The sequence below is a fragment of the Corvus brachyrhynchos genome, unplaced genomic scaffold, assembly GCF_000691975.1.
Source record: "Corvus brachyrhynchos isolate BGI_N302 unplaced genomic scaffold, ASM69197v1 scaffold70, whole genome shotgun sequence".
NCBI lineage: Eukaryota > Metazoa > Chordata > Aves > Passeriformes > Corvidae > Corvus > Corvus brachyrhynchos.
Window position 1 is genome coordinate 4,131,167 of NW_008236217.1, and position 20,458 is coordinate 4,151,624.

At 35.3% G+C, this 20,458-nt stretch overlaps 1 protein-coding gene across 4 annotated transcripts in view; it reads right to left on the reverse strand.

Moving 5' to 3' along the window:
* Positions 1 to 611: 611 nt before the first annotated feature.
* ERMARD (ER membrane associated RNA degradation) overlaps positions 612 to 20,458 on the reverse strand; it is a 21,328-nt gene continuing 1,481 nt past the window's right edge. Inside the window, exons 1-18 of one of the 4 annotated variants that reach the window (XM_017745623.1) lie at positions 20,281 to 20,452; positions 19,187 to 19,355; positions 17,910 to 18,049; positions 17,311 to 17,412; positions 16,070 to 16,159; positions 14,854 to 14,951; positions 14,203 to 14,339; positions 12,823 to 12,937; positions 12,183 to 12,285; positions 11,707 to 11,736; positions 11,125 to 11,193; positions 10,201 to 10,371; positions 9,219 to 9,302; positions 8,337 to 8,416; positions 7,266 to 7,394; positions 5,599 to 5,808; positions 4,571 to 4,684; positions 612 to 4,009 (exon numbers count right to left, since the gene is read on the reverse strand). In XM_017745623.1, coding sequence (XP_017601112.1) covers positions 3,850 to 4,009; positions 4,571 to 4,684; positions 5,599 to 5,808; positions 7,266 to 7,394; positions 8,337 to 8,416; positions 9,219 to 9,302; positions 10,201 to 10,371; positions 11,125 to 11,193; positions 11,707 to 11,736; positions 12,183 to 12,285; positions 12,823 to 12,937; positions 14,203 to 14,339; positions 14,854 to 14,951; positions 16,070 to 16,159; positions 17,311 to 17,412; positions 17,910 to 18,049; positions 19,187 to 19,355 — 2,001 coding nt within the window. In that variant the 5' untranslated portion in view covers positions 20,281 to 20,452 and the 3' untranslated portion in view covers positions 612 to 3,849. Of the gene's footprint in view, positions 4,010 to 4,570; positions 4,685 to 5,598; positions 5,809 to 7,265; positions 7,395 to 8,336; positions 8,417 to 9,218; positions 9,303 to 10,200; positions 10,372 to 11,124; positions 11,194 to 11,706; positions 11,737 to 12,182; positions 12,286 to 12,822; positions 12,938 to 14,202; positions 14,340 to 14,853; positions 14,952 to 16,069; positions 16,160 to 17,310; positions 17,413 to 17,909; positions 18,050 to 19,186; positions 19,356 to 20,215; positions 20,453 to 20,458 lie in introns of those variants that run through there. The other 3 variants (XM_008643391.2, XM_017745617.1, XM_017745627.1) reach the window with 3 other exon arrangements.

Genomic DNA, 20,458 nt, shown 5'->3' on the forward strand with positions numbered 1-20,458 from the left:
CTGCAACCCCTCTGCAAGGTTTGAAATTGCTACTGTGGACAAGGTTTTCAAAGGCCACCCAACAAGCAATGCTCAACTAGCTCTTCTTCACAGGGCAGCATATGAATAGCACATTTCAATTTCAACAGACTGAAAAATCATTACCACAGCAAGAAGGCTGAGACCTTAGTGAAATTTTCTCAATAAACATATTTCTTGACAATTATTATTTTTGTTCCAAAGATATATATTGCTTTTGAGAAAAAATTTTTTGGTGCTGTCAAAATTGCTTATGATGATTAATAAATGACAATCTGATTTTTTTTCTTTTAGGAATATCAATACTCATGTTTTGTAAAAACCAGTCATTTGTTAAAATACATTATTTATTAAATTCGAAGAACTCATTCTCTTAAACTATGTAAGGAGAAGGGCAGCTGATGGACTTCTGGCAAATTCCAAAAGTCCTGAGCAAGTAGTGTGGAAAATGTGATGAACCTCTACGTAATTATTAAATTGTTTGCAAAAAATTTTTTTCGGACACGTTCAATGTCTCCAAAAGTGATCTGAAACAAATGAGAAAACAAGTTTCAACAGAAGACACAATTAGAGACTCAAATAAACAAAACTGATGAAATCAGAAGAAAACTTGATTTTTTTTATACATATCCTAAGAAAAGAGATAAGAAAGTGAAGGTCAGCACGGAGTACTATTTTGAATTACCAAACACTGCCACCATGTGTTCACTTCAAAGGCCGTCAGGCTGCTTGAAAACCGCTAGATGGGATGGATTTTAAAAGATAAAGTAAATCAAATTTGTTGCTCTATCTCTTACATAAACGTTTCTGTATAATGCAATAGTGATGACAATCCCAAAAAGGTTTTAATTACTTTTAGTCGCCGGTATCATGTTTGAATAAGAACACATGGTTTTGTTTCTAACCCCTCCTATCGCCACTGAGGAGAGCACAAAGTAGAGAATGACTGAAAGAACATAAAGTACAAGCTTTGTTTCTACACAAAGATGCCTACCATAAAAAATATTTCATTGTATTTGTGCAGTACACAAGCCCACCTCAGTGACCTTTTAGTTGATCCTGATGCTCCCTAGAAGGTACCAAAAATCACAAACATTGGAATGGCTTGAAATTATGTCAGGAGAGGTTTAGGCTGGATATTAGAAAAATGTACTCCATCCGTAGGAATGGGCTCCCCAGGGCAGTGGTCAGAGCAGCAGCCTTACAGAGTTCGAGAAGCGTTTGGACAATGCTCTTGGGGTCATGGTGTGACTCTTGGGGATGGTTCTGTGCAAGGCCTGGAGCTGGACTTGATAAGCCTTGTGGGTCCCTTCCAACTTGGTGTATTCTGTGATTCTGTGATAAATTGACTAATTGAACTTGGAATAAGTGACTTAAGAATCATCATTCCCTCATTAGCATTATCCAGGTAAACAAAATAATTCAACACTTACCCTCATGGGGTGCTGAAATTCCACATCTGTGTCTATATAGATTCACTTAGTGAATACCTCAAGGAAAACACAGGCCTCAGGAAGCAAGGCCAACAATTAAATCAGATCCAAGTAATACTGGGATGAAATACCACACTTGGAAGAAAACATTCTTTGGTATAATTCTAGATATATCTAGATACATTGTTATTCCGAGCTTCTTTTGCTCTCAGGAATACCAAATGTTCAGAGTTTAGACTCTTTCTAATATCTTAAAAGTGATTCAAAAGAGATGGCAAAGATGAGTAATTTAAGTGGAAAAGCAAGTACCTGATAAAGGACAAACCCAATGACCTCTACCATATCTCTTGCCATTTGTTCTTCAATGTGCCCTGTAGGATATACACTTATTCTATAGCTCTATTCCACAAGTCTTTTAACAGCAGGAAAAATCTGTAAGCCCCGCATGCAAATGACATGCAGGGCTGTCATAAGCCATAAGCCCTGTGCGCATAAGCCCTTCTGGCAAATGACAGCATTAAGTCAGAAAAAATAACTGGATTGTCCCAGCCTGTTCCAGATTTGTTTAACAATAGATGGTAGCAGTGCTCCCATCAGAGAGCTGCAGAGGTAGGAAAACAAACTGAAAAAGCATCTTTGACAGTTGCCAGAAATCCTTCATGCTTCTTAACGCAAACTTATACCAGCAAATCGCATCTGTGGCACTAATTAGGAAAGAAGAAACTGTCAATGTGCTCCATCTTAGGTAAAAGCAAATGAAGTGAACAGAATGCAAGATCATTTTACCAAGGTTTAAATATAGCAACAAAAGGAGAACTTATGCTGTTGAAAATACACTTCTGTGGTCTATAAGGTGCTTTTTAGTACATGAATGCACTTTCAAAAGGAGAAAGTGTGTCAGCCGTTTACATACTTTCAAAACATTTATGTACTTTCAAAATGTGTTAATTTCTTGATCTCTTTCCTACAATGAATACATAAAACTTAAATGATTTTTGCCTTAGAATACTTATCACCATCAAAGCAAGTGTCACCATAAATGTCACTACCAAGACACACTTAACAAAGTTAATACATCTGAGCAAAGTCAATGAGTACAAAATAAGCCTTCAAAAATATAATTAGGATTTGCTGACTCAGGTTTTAAAAAAAGCTGAAATTTTACACTGTGGCTCATACACTACATTTGATTAATTCTTCTCTATTTCTACATTTAATCTATTTTATCTAGTTCAAACTTCTTCAGGTAATTTAGTTTCACAGTAAGAAAAGAACCCTTGGAAAGTGACAAAGTTCAATTTCAAATACACCCAATATACTTCAAGAGGAGCATAAAGGAAGCAATATGATCTTAGTTTATATCCATCCCCCACAATGAATAAACCAAACTAGTAATTCTCTAGCTGTGATTTCCAGTCAAGAAACATTGCAAAGAAGCTTATTAAAATGTAACTTGAATCTTTAATCCTTTGTAGAGCCAAACACTCTCCAGAGACTACCCTCTGGTTTTACTCTCCATAGGAGAAAGCAAATGGAGAGACACTGGTGGTTTTCTGTTAATCTGTTCTTCAACCTATGCATTCCTTTGAAGTTCTTCTCTTTGGTGATGAAAAAGAGGGAGAATTTATTTTGAAGAAATAAAGTATTCAAATTAATATTGTGTGCAATAAGAGAATAGCTTTCTAAACTTCAGTGAATACATGTCTGTGAGCATGTGCATGTTCATATTCATTCTGTATGAAATTAACTAACTAAATAAATATGTATTGGAATGAGCAGATGAAATTAAACCAAACACATACCGTGCAGAGGTTATTCCATCCTGTCGCCTTTAAATCCTCATATATAAACAACTGGTTACTGTGTTACCAGCTCTGCCTCAGAGTTCAGAGCAAGATCAGACTCTTTACAACTAAAAACAACTACAGATGCCAATAAGCACTATTTTACACTAAAAGTTCATAATTTCTTAATGTGTTGAACACAGTCTCTGACATAATATCTGTATTCCAAAGTAAAAAATTAGTTTTTGGATTTAAAAATTTCCAGAGCTTTTATTCACACTTTTTTCTTAGGTATTTTTCAGTACAGTAGGAAATTTAAAAAATATAAAAAAATCAATGTACAAACCACAAAATATATTTACAGTAGAACTTGTATCATCCTGATTTAGTTCACAGTAAATCTTTTCCAGTGGATTTGACAAACAACCCATTCTCTGGAAGCTTGATCCTTCATCTCCAGTATCAACAGCTACCTTCTAATAAAAAGACTAAATTTTGCATCCAAAATTTGACAATGACTGATGAAGTTTGTCTTTGAATTAGATGGATCAAATATGAGGTCTCCATAACTATTTAGAAATAACAATGTCCAGACAATCATAAGCCCATTTAGTTCACGTAGCTAGATGCATTAACATTAGCTTTCTGTCACTGATTTTCCTTATTTTTATCAAAATCTTGTTTGTAAGTTCCATGGTTTCATCCCACTTGTTTTTCTCAGGGCTTGTGTAGGTCACCAAGTTCTCAGTGTACTGCAAGACTGACTTCAAAAACCTACAAGAAGTAACATTAGAGAAAAACTCTTAAGGATTTAAAAAGAAAAATTAAAAAAAAAGAGAAGAGAAGAAGATCGCAATGGCTGATTCAAAGCTGCAAACATCTTCAAGTTTCCAAATCTCCCTCAGGATGATTGGATGATCAATACATTAAGATTTGCTCTGCTTTTGGAGAACAATCACTCCCTCCCTCTCACAGTAAGATGTGATGATTTTTAGAACTGCAATTAACACTACCAGAGAAAGAATACAGTGACCATATGTGTGACAGAATTTTCCCCAAATGGCTTCCTTTGCTTTCTTGGTCAAATGTTTCACAATATACTTGATATCCAACCAGCTCTTAATTAACACACAAAGAGTAAAGTGAGCAAAATATTAATTGCAGCTTTTATGTATTAATATTCCCTATCTACACTTCAACAAAGTTATTTTAGCTCTCGAGTGAACATTGTCCAAGGTAAAATTATGACTATAATGACAAAAAATCTCTACAGTACAGATCAAAAAGGAATTCTGAGACAACTCCTATTTTCATTAAGTAAATTTATGTACTCACTTTAGATACTGCTGATAATCAAAAGGATTCTTCTTACAAACTGAATGAACACTGACTAGTTCCAGAGTAATCAATAGTAAGATGAGCCGCAATGCTGGAGATAAAAATTTAATGCTAGAAATAAAAAAAACCCAGAAAAACAAACTTAAACAAACTAAAATCAAATTAAAAAGAAATCATTAATATTAAAAAAAAAAATCTTCAGACTTCTGCACCCAATCCAAATTTCTGGATATTGCAAAGTTGGGGAAAAAAAAGACTACAAAATGTCCTTCAGCAAAAAGCAGTGCAAATCCCAGAAAAACAAAGACTATAAACTGAAAAAGAGGGCGGAAAAGAAGGCAAAGATCTAAGATTCCAAAGAAAAACTTGCAAGCATCCATTAACCCATCGATAATAAACTACAGTTCAACTGAATCACAGATGCGTATCATCAGTTGTCAGTTTAAGCTGTGTTCCTTAAATAATATGGCTAACACTTTTAGGAACATAACCTGGCCAATAACACAACACTTATAAAACCCTGGAAAGCCCTTAAGATTAGGAAAAAAATTAACAGATTATTAAACCATATCTCTTCTATCTATAAAGAGGCTGACTCAGGTGTAATGATAAAAAGCAGCAAACTAAAGTAGAATAAATCTTCAAATCAGTTAAACCTATTGCAGTCAGATAAAACTTGAATGTCATTTATATACCTAAATAGGAAAACTAAAAAAATACAATCTAACATTCAAATAATACTTAATTTGAAAGCTCATAATTTACAGTGACATAATCCAACAATGTCCATTATATTATTCTCCAATTTGAGATTTTCTTGTTATTTCAATATTGCTACTTAATAGAAATCTGGTTGACACTTGACTCTGAAATGGTTAACAAGAACACGTGAACACTGTTGACTTTAAACTTCCAAGTGAAGTTGCTGCTCAGTGCAGTGTTGCTGCACTGAAAGGCAGCAACAGCAGCGTGCAGCCATTCTCTCATAAACCCAACCACACAGTAAAGCAAAACCAGCAGCCAACCTGTTCAGCATCCGTAGATAGTTGTGCCTCTGGCGAGAACGCAGAGTCTTGTTCACCCACTGCATGTATCTCAGCCCAGCGCCGGCAATAACCTGTTGGGACACTTGATGGCACTGCGTGCTTATTTTGCGGAGTACCACCACTACTTCCAGGACAGGTCGTGGGGAATAGAGTGTGCAAATACGCGTATCACAAAGTTCCATCAGCAGCCTCCAAAACAGGAAGGGATTTTCAATGTCAATCTTTTGTTAGCTGGATTTAACACAGGATACATTTCATATTAAGTGTGGTTTAACTCATAATGTTTTAATTCAGAAAACCTGGAAACAAACTGCCCTTACCTCATGACTGAAAAAAAGCAAGAATCTGTGCAGTAGGGGTAGTGATTGTGTTTTCTATCACTTTATTGAATATAAATGCAAAACTGATTATGATGAATATGTTTCCCATTTCAGATCAAAGAAACACAACCACAATAAACAAAACTGCCTGGTTGAAATGATACACTGAACACATCAAATCACAGCAGGGCTGTGGTTGAAGCCTCCCACCATAGCTCAACTCACAATGAATTAACATCCACCATAATAAAACTCACTGAAACAAATGCTATTAATTAGTCCTCCCATTAGTGTGTGGTCTTTCTTCTGGGCAGAAGAAGAAGCAGACTTAACATTGCGTAAAATGCAGGTGGTGAGGCCATTTTCTTAATCAACACCAGACCAGATCATGCTTTGTTAAAGTACACAAATATCTTCTTGCTGTCATATCTGCTACACTAATGTATCACACATCACTTTGAACACTCTATTCTTATAGAAGTGTTTCTAAATTTCCCTCATGCTCAGTTTCTCTCTGAGATAGCAAAACTTTAATGACTTGAAGTGATAAAGGCAGAAAAAGGCTTAACACTTCAATAACTAGGCTTCTTTCTCACAAATGATAAATTTGCAGATTGGCAGGTAGGAAGCAGAAGACCCACAGGTTACATAAGTAAAGCAACAGGTAAAATCCTCTTTGCTCTATGCTGCCCATGCCCAATGGTTTGATTAGGAGTGTTTTGTTCTAACATTCAGTCATGGGACTCTTAAGACTGCTCTAAGAGTGGCAATTAAAAGTCAAACTATTTTGATCATTATTCCAAGTCAGACATAATTGGAACTAACACACCTCCAAGTCTGACACCAAGTATAACAAGATATTTTCTCTATCTGAATCTTGATATTAAAGCATGAAAAATAGAATTACATAGTGGCGTATTGCCATTTTGAATGCCACACACAGCTGTGACACCAAGCACATTAAAACGAATTTCTGATGCAGTTTTAGCACAAACTATACTAAAACCAACCTCATCTAGCAAGTACACAGATATTTAAAACATTTTGCTTTTGTGGTCTGAAAAAAAAAAGTTATTTTTTCAGGTTAATTTCCAAATAAAATCTCTACTACAATTCTAAAATCTACAATGTCTCATCCTCATTTTGAAGATGATGTTCAGCTGCAATCCTAAAATTTTCAGATTAACTCAGCACAACACTAGAAAAGTGCTTACAACATTTCAAGCATTTCTCTGCAAACAGGGAAATGATAACTTAGCTTTGAGAGTTCTCACATGGGGCTCACGTAGAAGCTGACAGTGGCAACCAGGAGGGCATCAGACTCACCTCTCTGTTAGGACACTATTGATTAGATCATCTGAACAGCAGCAATTCTGGGGCATGTAATGATGCAATTGAGATATAATTTCAGATACCATCAAAATTAAAGTATTAGCTTCAGCATTTCCTTCCAACCTTAAAAAGAAAAGAAATAAGATTTGATATTATAAAACTGTGTAGTACGCATTTATTTCTTAAATGGCATAGATGCAGATTTTTTTGGATAGCAGTGTATTCAGTGTCCACGCTTACTCTCTATTATTTCTTTTCCCTCTACCTTGTAAGCATGATTTTCTTTCTCCAACTAAAACAACCTTTTCTCAATGTCAGCAATCTTCAGAACCCCTTAATTCTCTCCTCATTCATAAAAATCCTGCAATATACTGAATATATGATAGATGCATTGAAGTTTCTTCTCTCAGCTCTAAAGAAGTACAATTTCCTCCAGTGATATTATTAATGACTTCATCCTTTTCAAATAACAACAGAATGTTACATTCTTTTTCTAACTAATATCTCATATAAAGTTTCCCACTGGTTACCAAGTCCTTTTCAGAATAAGGAATTATTTGCTGTTTTATAGCTGGCGATCTTATACTGATGCCTTTTCTTGGTCTTAAAATTAAGAGTTAAACACAGTTAGAAGGGAAAAAGGGATTTTACCTTGGTATTTATTTTAAGGATCTTTAGGTGCACTATGTCTAGGTTGAATGCACCTCAATGCACACCACAATGCCCACCTACAAAAGATCTGGTATAACATTATAGGTCTTACTAATTAGCATATATATCAAAAATTCCTCAATGAGAGGCTTGAATGAGCCCCCCCTCCCCAAGGAGCCTTCCCCTGGATGGTTCTATCTTAGTTTACAGAATGTGTTCTGGAGAGAACCTTGGGGTCTGGGGCACACTGATCCCTAGCTACGAAGCTTCTGAAATGTTTAGTCTCTTAGCTGAACAAACAAGTCTAAGAATGTAGGCAAAAAGCACTAAGAATACAGAAGTTGTAAAAAGGTATAACAGGGGTATAAAAGAAAAGGGAAAAATCATCATGGCATCAATACAGCACATACATACCCTTTAATAATTTGTACTTGTTCCTCAGGCACTGTTGGCAATTCAGGCCATAAGTGGATGCTCTTCATACATTCCGGCACCTCAGAAATATATCATGAAAAATGTTTTGTAAGGTATAGATTTTGAGATGCTTTTCTTAGTGGCCCATTTAGAAAAAAACTGCAACAGGCAGTAAGCTATTTGTTCACTAGTCATAATTGTGTAAGCGAACTTCATTTGTTAAGGTTTAGGTTAGGGCAAAAAGTCTTGATGTACACTTCCATGCTAAATCATTATCTGAATGAACTAATTTAGCATTCTATATTTTTTTTAATATAAAAAATTAATTAACAAACATAACTTTTGTAACCCACTGTTCGAATGCTGTTGAAAAGTAAAAGAACTAAGTATGTCTACTGCAATCTCAAATCAATGAAAGGAATATTCTCAAGCGGTTCATTAAACTGATTGGCAGAGAACTACCATGACAATGGAAAACAGATTTTGCTACCATGACAGAATCTTCATCAGCTAGCCTCCACACAGTAAAAAAATTAGTAATGGCCTAATCCAAGATTCCTGGAGACAGGACCTAGCAGTGTTCCTGACATAAAAAAGCATAAAGAGATTAAGAAAACTACAGAATAGCAAACACTCAGGTAAGAATAAAGCTATTTAGTGATCTAGAACACAAATACAGTATCAATTGCATTACCAGGAGTGTGCATAATTATATCCCACTTTAGCCACTGTGATTTCCTTTAAGTTTTGAAAAATAAACAAAAAAACAGTAAGGTTTTAAATTTTTTTTAGGACAATCAAATAATGAAGAAAAGAATTAGACTAATTTTGAGGAGCCACAATTTTAAGGACCACAATGCTTTCACAGATGGAAGTACCTACCTGTTTCTTGAGTCGGGAAATTGGATGAAATCGAGACCGGTAGCAACTTGCACAGTTCATCAGTGGTTTTATGACCATGTGTTCCTGATTTACAAAATCACAGACAATACACAACAGTTTCTCTAAGCTGTCCTAATTATATGCAGACCTAGACTTATACTTCATTTTATGCAAACCACCTATAGCACTGACGTCAATAAACTCTTCCAAATGTCTAAGGGCTGAAAGAAATAATCAGCACAGTGAGTAGTTAAAGCTTAATTTCACATATTTTAACTATGAAACCTGACAGCAGCTCACATAAAAGCAACTAAGTATTCTTGCAGCACACAATACATCTTGAGAAACTAAAAGAGAGCTGCAACTAACAAATGGAAGATTTATCTCACAGGTTGCTGTGTTATATTGAAAGAAGTAATCCCAAATATAAACAGGAAACGGGGGAGAGTAAACACAGTAATAGCTAATGTTGAGAAACATAGTGCTAGGCAAAAAGCGTTTACAAATTCATAGTGTAAGTATGGATACAAATAACACTTCCATTAGCAAGGCACTAAGATTTGCAGCAGCTCAGGAAAAGAAAATCTCAATAACTACACACTACGTACCTCAGTGGGTGAGCTACCGATGTTCTATGTACCTTTTAATAATTCTGCAGATAAATAGGCTAGTTCATCAATACAGTTTGACAAAATTAAGTGGAATCATTATAATTTATGGATCAGCCTTGTGAATAAGAACTGGTTAAGACAGCAAATTAAGATACAGCAAGAAAGGGTAACATTTTGGAAAACTTTCTGTACTTACTTCACTACAAAACTAGGGAAAACATACTTTCACAATTTTTTACTTGGAGAAATATTTCATTTGCACAAAAAGCAGTTGTCAAGAAAGATTCAGTCATAAAACTCTCTAAAATTGTATTTGGTATCCAGAATAACTGAAAAAGAAAACCTCCTGAGAGCAAAATATTGGTCCCTACCTTAAGAGAAAACACATCCTCATCTGAGAATCTGTAGAGAATAGTAATTGCAAATCCAACTATCTGGTTAGCTACTTCTCTGGGAAATGTTCTTAGATTGATCTCTCCGTGGCTTAAACGATCTCTTATACGTGGGCCCTCCTGGTGGTTCAAGATATCCCAAAGGAAGTCCTGTGGAAACGTACACCAACTATACAGAATTCTATTCTATGTGTATTCACATAGAATTGAATATATTCAGTGTACAGAATACCTCTGAAAGACAAGTATGTGATCATGTCTGTAGGACAGGGGCGTGCAGATATTCAGAGAAAAACCCCAATGCAAACTATACTCATAACATACATTCTATACTGTGACAGCTAACAAGAGATTTCCTTCAACTTTGTGCCCCAGGCACTTCACAGCCCCACTGCCTCTGGCAACAGGACAGTAACCTCAGATCTCCCCTACACTCTCAAAAGACCTCTAAACTCAACACCCCTAGTTTTCCCGTTCACGATCTGTTTGGGTAGTGACATGCAGAATGTGCTCTGGTAGGTTTGAGACATTTTTGTGCTATCTGCCCAGATAGTGCAAAATGTGTCCCAGAAGCAATCAGAAATAAGTTTGAAATCTCCTTGTATGAGGCATCAGTTCTTCTCCTGCTCCATTCAGCTGAACTTCAGAAGTCTAAAGACAAATATCCCTGATATGCTTATATTTCAGAAAGAAAGATAGTCCTATATGGTAATACAATACAGCTTACCAGCTATGACTTTGGATCCCTCATAATAAAAAAGGCTAACAAATTCAGGTTCTAAGCTACTGGACATAAGCTATATGAAATAAATGAATATTAGGTATATCATAAAGATTATTACTAAGTGAAACAAAAAAACAAAAAACAACAACAAAACCCCAGAAAATTTTCAAAACACTTGCCATGGCAGGCTCCTCAAGAACTACAGGTAGCTGGTTGACTTCTTCATTATCCAAATGCTTTGCTAGCATCTAGAAAAAAAAGTAATTTGAACAGAAATTTATTAAATTATTGAAGACCATATTACGAAAGCAGGAACACCAACTAAAGTAGTTTTCCTAATCTGATGTGATTAACTTCTGCCACTCTAGAGTCAAGATGCCTAATTATTACTGATAAACAACTTGAGATAATCTAATCAACTTGTAAAACTGAGGGTTTATGCTTGCTATATTTATTCGTATTTATTTGGAATAACTGAATCTAGGAAAAATGGCAGAAAGTTTGCTTCTGTGGAGTGAAGAATTTCAAGATAAAAACATTTTGAAGAAAATAGTCTGTTCATTACAATTTGTATTAATTGTGATATTTTCTGAAGCATTCGAAATTTAAAGTGTTTACTGTCCATCATTTTTTATTTGAAAAAAAGTTAGAAATAATGTCATATTCAACAAAAGAAAGTGCATTCTTAATTCTAGTAATGGGAAACATGCATGGCTTAAATTCTGACACTGATATATCTTAAAAAAAAAAAAATACAGTACCTCATCGAAAGTGGTGTAGAGAGCAGAAGACTAGAACAAAACACAGATAATATTATTTGATTTTCAAACAAAATCAATTAACTAGATGTGTATATCAAACTTTAATGTATTCATTTGCATGAGATACCAGAGGTGCATGAATAGCAAAAAAGTCCCCTTATGAATGAAAAAAGGGTCTTTGGGATTTTGTGCTGAGTTTTTTAAAACAAATATATCATGGCCTGCTTTTCACCCTAAGCTACTGCTTCTGAACACTCATCTTCCACTACTTTTTCAGTCCTTTTTAGCGCCATACATTTAAAAAAGAATTGAAGGCATTCATGAATCTTAACTGGAGATTTGTAAATAATGTTCCACAATTGTTTGAAATGTTGTGGGGTAACTCTGTAATTGGTTATAGACACTGTGCTTCTAGAGTAACCATTCTGCAAATATTGCAAGCACTAAATCGTAATTGACTTTAGACAGAAGTTTACCTCTGCTGTTAGCAATCGATTTGGACATTTATTAGTTGTAGTGAAGAGCAATCTAAGTCCAACTTCCAGCTGAGGAAGTAAGAGAATCACACTGTCAGCATACCTGAAAAAGTAACAGAGATATCCAAAGGATTTTTCTCTTCCTTATAAATATAAACTATTTCAGCATTACAGTCTCAGGCCAAACAACCCTGACAAAATTCCTTTGTAATGCACTTTGTAAACAAACAATAAATGACTACCTGTGCCAAACAGAAACTGACCACTGAATTCAAGCTCAGAAACTAGAATAACTCACAAAAAGATGGAGCATGGGAGAGGAAAACAACACACTTTTTAAAAATTCAAAATATGTGGGATTAAACATATGAAGATTTACTTCCACTTGCTTTGCAAACCTTTCCTTTTTTCCTACATCTCCAACAGCTCTTTTTAGGCTTCAAAATATAGTTTATAACCTTAGATGACACAAAACAAAGCCATTACTCAACAAACCTTCCAAGAGATCACCATAACAAAGCATAACTATATGCTCTTAAGTAATTTTGTAAGAAGCCTTGGAATCTGCAAATGCAGATATAAAAATGCAGAATATATTCTTTATAGATTCTATTAAAAAAATAATTTAAAAAAATCTTACTTGCTTTGCTTGAAAGCTGTTAAAGCAGCGATCCAAAATGGTAACATTATTTTTAATACAAAACTGGACTGTTTTACAAGTTCTTCAGCTATGGACAGTATTTCATTACTAAGATCTGCAAGTTAAAATACCAACATTGAAAAATTACATATAATCTACACTTTACTAATGAATTTTAAATATTTCACTGAAAATATAATATTATTTCAACATTTGTAAAGGGAGTTTTTAGTTATCCAATTTATTTTAACTATGCAAGTACAAGAGTAGCCATATTTAAGATCAGAATTTAAATATGTAAGATTGCATTTGTGGTGATAATATAAAATTACAGAGTAAAAGCAGTTTAAAAAGTCATGTTTGCTTTTTATTGAAAGACTACATAGCAACTGGACCCAGCTTCTGTTGAGTTGTTCTCTACCTACTCCAAATACTTTAAAAAAGTATAATATAAATTAATCATTTCTATTCAGCCAGAATATTTGAACATGAGCACATTGTTCCTATTTTTTCAATTTTCTGTGTTGAAAATATAGCATAATAAATTAACACTTCAATGCTACCGTGTAATGAAAGCCATACCTATAAATTCACATTATAAATGTCTTATCCAAGAGAAACCTCAAAATGATAAGTGTAACTTGATTGCAGTAGGTATTTTTTCAAAGCCAATCAACAGCTATAGGATTTATACTACATAATTATTGGAATGTTATCAGCTTGATTTGGTTCCCAAAAGCTCTGTCTCAATTTCTTAGACAGATGTTCCACTGATTATGCAGCACAAATTGGCCATGATCGCCACTGACACCAAGATTCCCTATACACTGTTATTGCCTTAAAATAGTAGGAATAAGCCAAGTAAGGTGTGCAGACAGGGAGAAGGTTTTAATCTGACACATCAAATCCTTCTGTGAGAAAAGCATTAGTGTACTGAAGATGGGTCAGCATCTACTGTGTCTCAACACTAACTTCCCTGTAAGACTCAGGGCACCCTTGCAGCTGGAACCCATTGACTCTGAAAAAAGTTAGATTTCATAAAGGCAAACTAGACAACTCTTACATGAAATTAACTCTCATAATCAAAAGAATGTAACATACAGTTGAAGTCTTTTAGAAGCAGCTATATTTCATGTTTCAGTGTGTTATAATTATTTTAGAATGCAGTAGTTTTTTACTCAATAGCGAGTGAACTGCCTATATATTAAGAAGCTGCCCTACAAGCATGACTGGTCCATCTAATGACAGTGTATACAGGTATCTTAGTTAAGATTTAATCTTGGAACTCTGGAAAGTGCATTATTTTCAACAGCACTTTTGGACAAGGAAACAATAGCAAATACAGGATAATAAAAAATTTGCTAATGGTTAAATACTTGCCTGGAAATGCATCAAGCTCCTCTAAGCTAATGAAGATCACATAAGGTCGATGTACTAAAACACATTTAGTTTGCAGAAGATAAGTCTGTAACAACTGACCCAATCCTGCAGTTAAAAAAAGCAGCATAGCACAGTACCTAGGGAGAATACCATAACATATTAGAAAAGCTAATACAAAGAAATCTTTTGCAAAGAATCAACATTTGTGAGTTGGGGACACAAAGGGGTTTTGCTGCTCTTTTAAAAAACACGCAGAACCTACACTCCCCATCTAAGTACGGGCATTTAATAATCAATTGCATTCGTAAGCATGAAAAAAATAAAAGTAAAATTAGAAAAAGCATCACAGTATTCTATATTGGCTGCTATTGCTCCTCCTTCTACCCCAGTCCTCTGCCTTTTGTTTCAAGTTATTCCTCATTGCCCTGACTTAAAAAAAAAGCTTTTTGTTTTCCCTAATAGTAAAAAAAAAACACTGGACCTAATACTGGCCATCTTTGTAATGGCTGAAGTATTCTATGGAAATCCATTTCCAAAAGAAGCAGAGGACGCAGGGGAAATTTTTTTTTTTCCCATAAGAGAAGTAAGTTTTACTAGTCACTTTTCACATCTGACTGGTAAGAAAAGGAGGGTTTTTTCCTGGTAACTTACTTGGCAGGAATTTCTTGTGGTGATGCAAACCCATGCCACAAGACATTACGAAGGTTCAGACCATATGGAGATCCAATGAATACCCTCAATACATTCATCTGATTAATAAAAAAAGTGATTACTGCATGAAAAAATCTAGTATTTTTTGCCTTTCTTACCCTTCTTATTTTTATTACCTTTCCCTGGCAGAAAACTGCAGAAGTTATTGAGAAACTACAATGTCTACTGTCAAGATAACTGGCCACCGCTCATCACAGTAACAGAAACTCATTATTTGCAATTCCCAGTATTCTCTGAAAGAGAATCTTTCAGCTTATTTGTACAGGATATAGAATATAATATGGGAAGAACAAAACTAGTTATCAGACATCCCAAACAAATGAGATTAAGTGACAGACGAACAAATGAGATTAAGTTTAGCTCTTACTTCCTGTAGTATTAATCCAGCGTAATTTAATGCAAATTAACATAAAATACAGAATTTGCATTAAAAGCTGTATTCACAGATCACTATCAAACAAAACAGGAAACTTTGGTTTATTTTTCAATTGTAAGAGTTTAAATAGTCCACATGCCATCAAAATTCAAGACATAATCCTTATGACACTACTAGAATGGCTAACAACTCAACCTTCCACAGGTTCACACCCAATATTTTGTCCTAACAAAGAATGTGCATTTTTAAGACTGTATGTGAAAGATCCACCTACCATGTTTACACAAGGGTGCACATGTCATCCAAATTTTGGTTTTTCTTTTTTGCACATTACTTTCCTCCATTTTGAAAAATTCTAATGTGGTAAAAGTTATAAAGCATCTTACTGCAGTGCTTTTGAAGGGGAAAACTGCTTATCAGAAACAGCCAGTGCAGGAAGTGTAATTGCAAGCACTGTAATTTAAGATGAAGCAGATGAATCCTGCAGTTTGCTCGTCGCCTTGTCAGACATGTGAAATTTTACATATGTAGGTTTTTCACATGGAAAGGTAAATAAGAACTTAGGAGCTTGCCTTTACAATATTCACTATTTTTTTACATATATCCCCCCCACTGTAACATGTATAAAATGAAAAAATATCTAAAATATATTTTTCCTATATATTACAGAATTTGCAAATTCTCCCTCAGTACAAGTAAAGGCTGTGCTTGGAAACCTGACATTTGTTAGGAACAAAACCAACTCAGCAGTTATTCCTTATTTCAAAACTATGCACTTACTACAGCTTGTCCAAAGACATCTGCAAGCTGGTCAGATGCAAGCAAGTCTCTAAGGAGGAAAGGACAGTCATTACCCTTAAGTAAATACACCTATTAAAAAAAAAGAGCAGAAGAGATAATAAATAATTTAGTATACTTTTTTGTATTTCAAACATTTGACTATTTCATCCAGCAACCATTTTTATTATTGTAAAAACACTAATCAAACTAAACCCACCAAATCCTTAAAAAGCCTTTAAACTCCATAATTTCATGACAAATTAAAATTTAGGTAATATGTCAGAAAAGAGTGGATATTCTGTTTAACGTTCCCGTATCAGGCTTTTCACAGGGTCTGTATGTATACTGCTCTTCTCTTCCAAAAAATCCCACAAAAACCAATAAAGCACAACAAGAACATGTAACTAATAGAATAAGCTCTACCAAGGACACCATATTTCCTTCTTACCATAGAAATTTATGAGGTCTGTCATTGTGAAAGGGAGGACACTTGCGGTTTGTCTTCTGATTCAAACTGTTCTTTAAACTAGATTTTATCGTTGTTGGGCAATCTCAGCATCTCAAGTTTCAACTGCTGTCACACCTTCCAGTCTTTGTATTCTCCCTGAATTTTTTTTCCAATCTTTCATAATTTTTTGTTACTTCAAAATTCACCATGCCCCATACCTGGGCGAATTGATTTGTGAGTTAACCCACTGCTCTTTCTCTGTCATTTCCTTTTCCAGAGCTCCCCATAGATATTGAACAACCAGCTACTTTAACTTATCTGGCTGCAAAATTGCCCAGCAGCAAAAACTGTTTAAGTAGCTGTTTCTCCTTTCTCGCTAGGAAAGAAGTTACCCAGCAGCCCGTTTTTCCAGCTGCATGCCACCCCTCACAGAAGTTAATACACCATCAAATCATCTGTGGAAGCTATGCTGCCCCACATCAGTTAGATAAATCAAACTAACAAAGACCTACTGTATGTACACTGATTCATCAAACTCTTCTCTTTTTTAATTAACTTTGTCAGTAACAGCACTCACACAAGCAACTTTACAAGCACTGGTAAAGGAGCCCCACATATGCTTCCATTAGCACAACTGGATCCAGAAAAGAACCTCTGTCCTACTCAAAATGCATGTGAGCTATTAGTGTACTACTACAGTACAGGGTAATATCCCTTTTTTCAATGTGCAATTAAATCCAAGAGGTCATTTCCATCTTATAAAGCCAAATCTGCAATAGATCCTGGCACTTACATCACCCAAGGCTCTCTCCAAGCTTGATGTTAGTTTCATTAAGCCAAGTGCAACTTCTGTAGCTTGTGTATCTTGTAAAACATCGAACACTTCAAGAAATACCTGCATGATGGGGGAGAGGAACAATGTTGTGTTCAATATTCAGAAGGAAAGATCACATTGTCAAAAGCACAGAGAAACCTAAATATTCCTCTGTGATAGTGGCTATACAAATGTAGAAAGAAAACCATGCCAAGGAGATAAAAGTGTAGATGCCTGGACAGAAACTTCCCTAGAGCACCTCTTGATATCTAGTGCCTTACCTCTTTAAAATTATCCATAATAACTTTACAAGGTAAAACTTGATATTAGGCACAGATTATTAGAAAAACAAAATACTACAAACTCATGTTAGAACAGGCCTAAAGTTCCTGATGCTGTCTAATACAAAATCTAATTACAAAGTCAGAAAAATTACAAGCAACCATCTATCAGAGAAGGACAATTAGTTACAAATTCTAAGCATTTTGGTTCATGGATATCTCTTCTGTGTTCTCACACTAAACTTCCACAAAAGGTTCCCATGCCAAAACACAAAATGTTAACAGAAATTTCCATACCTCTGTGCAGTTTGTCCAGTGGAACCATGATGCATACTGAATCACAAATTGCTCCTTGGTCAGAGATTTCAAGTACAAATTAACAGATTCACATACAGGTCCTAATGAGCGTATGCTTTTGATATAATCCACACTTTGATCTTAAATTGAAAAACAGAAGGTGATTAGGGTACCAACCTTGCCAAAGGTCCAATATTTTAAAAGTCCCTAGGGATAAAACCTGCTACAGTTTGTGTACATATTTAGCACAGACAATTTTATCCAGACTATTTTAGCACACCAATACAATACAATTTACAGTCCAAAACACCGCACAGAAAATGTACTGAAAAGTAAAACTGCAATGCAAAACCAGGTAAGATCAAGCACCTTCTCTGAATAAAATAAAAAAACAAACAAAAAATTCCATCCCAACAAAACCTTAACACAAGAAAATATGGAAGTAAATAGGATCATTATGTTCTGCTTTTGTGGAAATGCAAAGAACCTACTAGAATTTCTACATAAATGCCACATAATCAAGCTGGAAGCTAGTGCTGGCTCAGCAGGAGTCAAATTGCACCACTTACGGCCCTTAAAGAACACAGATGGATGTGGTACCTTACAGAGTGGTATCACTGCTTCTTTTTCGTGGGACGCTTTTTATAGGAAAATAAATTCTTCTGGTTTACTGAAAGATATTTTTACCACTTCTGGGATTTAATAACAGAGGTGGTAAAATATACATATAACATGTATGCAATTTGGCAAATTAAAATTCAATGAGTTCATCAGGAAATAAATACTTTGTTTTGGTTAAAAAACAACTACAAGCTATTCTTCACAGAAGAGAAACAAAACAGTACTTCTGTACAAGTTAAAGTTGGGAAACAGAAATAGAAGCAACAGTAGGAATATTGATGGCCCTGGGCTTTTAAATTTACTGCAGAAGGAATATAAAGAACACAGAACAAGGCAATTGTGGGGTGGGAGAGAAGCAGAACGGAATCCCTTATGTTACAGACACATTCAGCTGGAAACCAAGATGAAGGCAAAGTAGCGGCTGCTTAGGTGGCACAGATTACATGAACCCTAGGAGGCAGCAAAAGCCAAATACCAAACGCGGATGAAAAATTTAAAGCTCTTTGTAGATATAAACTGCACATTCTCTAATCTGCAGCAGAGCTAATGCTGCACTGTAACAAAATGTTACAACTTAGCTAGGATTGCTGTGAACTGTACTGAAATTCTGTATCAGTCTTACAAATGTATCACTACTACCACAGGCAAACACCAACCTGATTCAAGGTAACACACATGCTCTGCAACAGATTGCCAACATACTTCACCGTTTCCAGATAAAATATTATTAATATCATAGGTGTCCTTTTTCTCAAATCCAAGTTTGCAAATCGCATAATGCACAGGCTGAGAAAGACAAGTAGTGACCGAGTCTAACAACGCCATCTAGAACAAACACACACAGACAAAAAGAATCCTTGTATCAAGAAAACTCATGAGAACAAAGAAAATTATTAAAACATACCCATAAGCACAGCTACACAGACAGTAATACTGTGTCTGTAAACAAGCTGTTAGGGTTTGCAATGCAAGTTTCATCCACGCATGTGATGAAAGGAACTCTCAACCAGAACCACCTTTGGAAAACTGAGGGAAAGAATTGCTCCATTTTCACAAGGCCAGAAGGGTGTATTTCAGATGGTTATATCTGCTGAAATCATTACAAGATAAACTGAAGCAAAATATCCCAGTCACATATAAATGTTCTGCCTAATCTCTGACCTTACAGAGAAACTGATGCTACTTCAAGTAAACCAAGAGCATCAGTCCTTACAACCAGCAAGATCCTCAGAGGGAGGCAGGAGAAGAACATGTGAATTCTGTAGCAGTATTAGTGCAATTTAAGCATTCATGCTATTTCCACATTAGTCTAAACAGAAAAATGGACAGATTCAGAAGCACACATTTAAATTAAAAAACTTGCACAGATAAAACTGCCTATGTTAACAAGGGTGAAAATAATTCTGATTTAGTAAAAAAACCCCTCTCACTTCTTCATTATCCAGACAGACAAAAAAATGTTTGAAAATGAAGTGCCACAATTAACAATAATGAAAAATATTCCATTTAAGTTAAATGAAAAACATTTTTTCCTCTTTAATTTGGTGGCAGAATTGACCCTCACATATGTAATTTCTGAATTCATGGCTTCAAGGAAAGAGGAAATATTTATATAGGTATCAGCACTGAGCAAGGGTAACAGTTCCCACCAGAAACCGCTATTAGCTGCCATCTGGAGTACCTACCTGCTATTTAAAGAAAAATAAATTTAAAAATCTACAATATTCATAAGACGTATCATTCAGTCCACCTTAATTTGTGTCTTCCCCTTCCCGTTCGCCGTTTCATGTCAGGGACAGAAGGCCAGAGCAAAAACTGCAACACCACTGCCACCCTTTATTACTATTACTTATGTAAAACGGGCCAGGCACGGGGCGGGGCGGTGACCTTTCCAGGGAGAGCAGGTCACCAAGCCCCGGGCTGGCACT